General features: G+C 32.2%; 1 protein-coding gene across 1 annotated transcript in view; it reads right to left on the bottom strand.

The window, feature by feature from the left end:
• Positions 1-1,305: 1,305 nt before the first annotated feature.
• The window catches only part of LOC111086076 (BMP-binding endothelial regulator protein-like), a 20,250-nt gene continuing 16,337 nt past the window's right edge, over positions 1,306-5,218 (bottom strand). The window contains exon 10 of the mRNA XM_022387517.1: positions 1,306-4,134. Within this exon, the coding sequence (XP_022243225.1) occupies positions 3,956-4,134 (179 nt within the window). The 3' untranslated portion in view covers positions 1,306-3,955. The remainder of the gene's footprint in view (positions 4,135-5,218) is intronic.

A 5,218-nucleotide genomic window follows, 5' to 3' on the forward strand; every position in this document is an offset into this window, starting at 1 on the left:
CTTTAGTGATCCTGAACATGCTGATCATTTTTGAAGTACCTTAACAATCGACATAATAATATAAAATTAACAGCAGAGTGTAAAACAAGAATATCAAGTTACGTTTATTATCACATTAATATATAATAATAATGGCAAGTTTGAATGAAGAGTGTGTGAGAAAAATATATTTACTGATTTATATTTGAACCTTGACATCATCATTCCAGATTTGCGCCCAATTAAGTTTGTTTACGATACTCAGTTATCGTTCTTATAAAATTACCACCACATGTAAGTATCTTCCAAAGGATTTTCGAAACATTATAATATTTTAAACGAAAAATGGCTTTCCAGATACATTTATAGATAGCATTATTATTTGGGTGAGGCCAATAGTCTTAAACAGTTAAAAGGGAACGTTCCTAAACAACCCTTGCCAATAACATTGCCTTATACTGGTAAACGCATATTAAGTGGGAAATATTATTTGTGTAAGTTTTTCAAAGAACTTATCTATATATTGATTAAACAGCTGTTTAACCCTGAGGGTACATAATAATAAGGTAGGTTGAAACTTAAAATATCACTGTTGAAAACAATCTCCAGTATGGTACGAATTTAAATGTCCTAGACGTAATTATAGATCTATTAGATCAACCACCAGGTGGCTAAAAAACATAAAAAAGGTGCACATTTAATGACCTATAAGAAATAAATTATACTCGTTTTAAGATATTAGTATTAGGTCTATTACGTTTTTAACACACTTTCTTCATTCAGCCGTTTAGGGTTTTTCAAGGAGAAGAAGAGTATATAATAAACAGTATTTCAACCGCACTATACCTACCATATTCTTTGCAGACGACGCATTTCGCTCAATACAGAACTCATCAGGCTGGTTAGAATACAACAAACACATTACTGTGCGGAACATTATTTATATAAGTCGTTTGATACAACAACTATCGTTACGATATGAGCACTTTCTCATTGAATAAATCCTAAGGAACTGATTAAAAAATGTAGTGTTAAAAATATAATAGGCCTAATACTAATGTTTTATGAGAAGTATAATTAATTATAACAATGCTTCTCTAGCTGAGAAAAGACATTTACACCATAATACTAACAAATCATGTGTATATTATCAAACTCTCGGTGAATGTGACTTAGCAGTAAATCAAAATTTAAGATTGTTTCGAGGGTAAGTGATGAAAAAAGATGCTCTCTTGATTGATAAATCAAGGACAACGAAGCAAGTCTGGCAATTAATGTATTGTTGATGAGACACAGATAACTCGTAATATCCAAAAAATGTAAAGGAACTTTACTGATCATAAAAATGAGAAGTACAGAATTTTCAGAAACATCCCTGCCGATAACACATTTCTCTTGTGACTATTTTCTAATTACAGCTTTAAAAACAGAGGTCTCAGCTTAAATATACAGAACTGTATATCAAGATACACATATACACTCAGTTTTAACTGTTATCTCACAACATCTACTTTTAGTAAAAACAAAGGCAAAACTTTTACTTAACTTTAACGTAAACAGTAAACCCTTCTTGTAAAGCAGAGTTCAGCACTAAAGCATGAAGTGCGGTATTATCTTCATGTGACTCACTACATACAGTAGTCCTGTAAAGCTGTGTCTAGATGTTGTCCCCATTTGTATACATAACGTTAGAATGTTTAGATGGATCTGTTTATTACAGGTTAAAGAATTTGTAAATATGCACCGTTAAATGTAACTCAGTTATTTCTTATTTTAAACAACTTTAATAATATTTATTGTTATTATGTGTCTTGGTTGCTGGAAAAAATCGCTAAATAATTACAAGAGAAGCAAATGTTTAATTAAATAACGTAAGTTGAACCTTCAAAGTGAAGACACAAACTGTCATCATAACCCTTACCAAAGTGAAGACACAAACTGTCATCATAACCCTTACTTTCTGGCATAATGATTCATTTCTAGAAGAAGAAATAAGGTATTGGATTCCCGTTGCAGAGTGGGGTGGGGGATTTTGAGGTTTCGAAGACAACAATTTAAACGTTTCTGAGGATCTTATTTAGGATGAGATTGGAGTTGATTAATGTAGATGACTACGTCAGTCAAATATGAATTCGCAATGTAACCAAGGCAGTCATAAACTTATACTGTTCCCGCCTTTAGATTAAAAAATAAATCCCAAACAGGTTTTGGATCTCAGATTCCAAGATACCTGGCAGAACGTAAACACTACTCTGGGTTAAACCAAATTTGAAGACTATGAAGACCTCATAATTTATCTGCCAAAGGCTACTTTCGTTTTCTAACTAATCTATTAGGGAGGTACAACTGTAACGTCCTGGATGAAATAATTTACATCAGTGGCTAATTTAAAGTTAAAAAAAGAAAACAATTAACTAGCAATAAACATGATAAAAACAGTATTTACCGAAGCAATGTCACGATCTCCGACAAAAAACACCCATCGTTGAGATGTTTTATTTAAGTCTACTATTTTCGCAGAATAATTGGCCGGAAAGCTCAATGACTAAGTTCAGGAAACTGGTACTAAAAACCACAATATCTGAACATTGTATGCCATCGAATAATTCCTTAATAGGAACTTGTATTACCTTATCTGTTGCGATGCCGTAAATCAATTGAATCAACTTGATATTATACAATGAAGTAACACCTGTATCCACAATAAGAAAGAAACAAATAACTAATATATATATATATTCAAATGCCCTAATGTGACACAGTTAGAATGTCAGTCTATACCAGATGTTATTATAACTGTAAATGTAAAGTCTCGTAATGCGACAGTAAGTTGGAAAAGTAATAAAAATCGTATATTATACAAACAAAAGAGGCAAAGAGTTAGAAAACATTTTGGAGAGTTGAAACAGCATATTTCCACAGATTTAGGACTTGATTTACCATATAGATTTTAACATGCATAACCTGAGCAATAATTTCACAAAAAGACATTAGTCGATCCTTTGCGTACTTAAAAAAAAAAAACAGAAAAAAAAGATGGTCGATTTCTTCTTTCACAATAGAGTAAGTAAAGCTATGTCAATATATGTTGCATAGTAAAAAATTATAAATAGATATCTATATACAAACAAGTTAATTTTTGTATTGTTTCGAGCCATATTCACTTCTGCAATTCCATTGTCAAGACGCAGTTTTCAATTTCCTTAAAATTCGGGATATGATTATTTTCTTGTTTTTCAATTCACAACATGTTGGTGTTGGAATCACAACGAGTAGCGGTGGTGCCGATTTTTTGTAATAAAACCGTTTTGTGGATAAGAAAGTTAACTTTGACATGTATGTAATGGTAGATTATTACAGGATCGAAATAAGCAGTTGCCCTTATTAGGTGAAAAATCCCGTTTGTTAACACATACAACAAAATACGTATAAGACAAGTACAACACCTAGACTTCCTGTGGTTGTTTTGTTCGAATCACACAGAATTTTAGATACTTTTGAAGATAGAAAATCACAAGTTCTCATCCATTGCATTTCATTTTAGAACTCTTTAGTAAATCTGCAGTGAAAAAATGTTCGAATATTTTCAAGACACCATACCACTGAAACAAAGTTAGCGAACGACGGGGAAGGGGGGATCCGCCGCCGACCACCGTCCACAGGCAGTCATTGAGATTATGAACAGTTACTATGCAGGCGTTTTGGAGCAAAGCTGTTTGCACACATACAAAATAGCTCTAATGACTGATCATCACATGAATCATTAAAGCGTAATGTTTACTTCGTTCTAAGCATTGATGACTCATCCTTTTACTGTCACTGTCCTGAAGTTGTTTTATCTAGTGAACAGATGTGGATGAAAATCCTTTTGTTTCAGCGGATGGAATAACTGGATGCTAATGTCACCTATAGCAGAAATCAACAGAGATCAAAACCATTTTACTTTCAATTAATTAAAAGCAGTCTTCTCGAGATATTAAGAACGGCATTTATCAGTCGAAATGCAACGATTCTTGGACAAAACAGTCCCCACAGGACAATTACAACCAGGTCTGCAGCGCCTCCTACAGGGCTTGTTCCGTCTGTAGTTCCGACAGGTTTGTTTACACGGGGAACCACATGTTGTAAACACGGCGCCTTTTGGACAATGTGCATCTGGATATAAAGAAAACGAGTAATATATATATATATATATTACTACTTTATGTCAATTTCAAGTTTCTACATTAAAATATCTTTAAATAAACAAAATCGCAAATAAATACAAATCTCTAAGTCAGCCTTTGGAACGGTTATAAAAGTTTTATTTGGATCTAGGTATTTTTAGAAAAACATGGAAAAGGTGGTAAAGAATGAAATATTTATTAATACACGATTATAATAAAGCTTTCATATACAAATATTTTAATGGGGAGGGAAGGCTAAGTGTTTTGGTTACACCAACATTTCTGGAGTGGTCATCAGTGTCTCTTATGAAATGAAAACACGGAAAAGTAGGCTTAACAATTTTAAAAGATTAAAACAAAGCAAAACCAACTAAAAGCTGTAATTAACCTATTAATAACCTATTTCTTTTCTTTTTTTATCAATAGTCAGGAGTAAGAAAGTTAAGTAATTAATATTCACTGTTTGTGGTCACAGAAGAATTTCAAGGAGCGCACGAACTCCCTGATGGATACTTAGGTGAAACTTAATTATGAAGTAATAAAACTGTATATGTGATTATTCTTTTATAGTTCAGTTTAAAACAAAAACTCGTTGGCTATCCAAATTCTTTAAGTAATATTAAACATAAAAACGCTGAGAAATACAAGAATTATATAGAATTTGTTATGTATATAATAATAAGAATCTGGATATTCACAATGTCTAGTTGGAAAGCTTTCCACCATTATCTGGAGCGTCACAAAATATATCTCTAAATACAAGAATCAAAAGAAAACCGAAATACTTGAACCTTCATAGTCTAAGGTGTTAATAAATACTTTTACCTTTCTGTCTACCTTAATTTGCAAAAATTTATAAATAAGCTATTTAAAGTGTTCTATCTATATAAATATAATAGTACTGTCTGTTGTATGTCCATGTACTACTTTTCAGGGTGTGGATGGATCTTCACCAAAATTGGTATGGAGGTTCATTAGGTCCATGCGGAAATCCATGCAAATTTGCAGTTTCACATTATGTTTTGCAGTTTTTATGGGTGTTTTTGAGTTTTTTCCAATTACATATAAGGGAA

This window comes from Limulus polyphemus, unplaced genomic scaffold, assembly GCF_000517525.1.
Source record: "Limulus polyphemus unplaced genomic scaffold, Limulus_polyphemus-2.1.2 Scaffold826, whole genome shotgun sequence".
Lineage (NCBI taxonomy): Eukaryota > Metazoa > Arthropoda > Merostomata > Xiphosura > Limulidae > Limulus > Limulus polyphemus.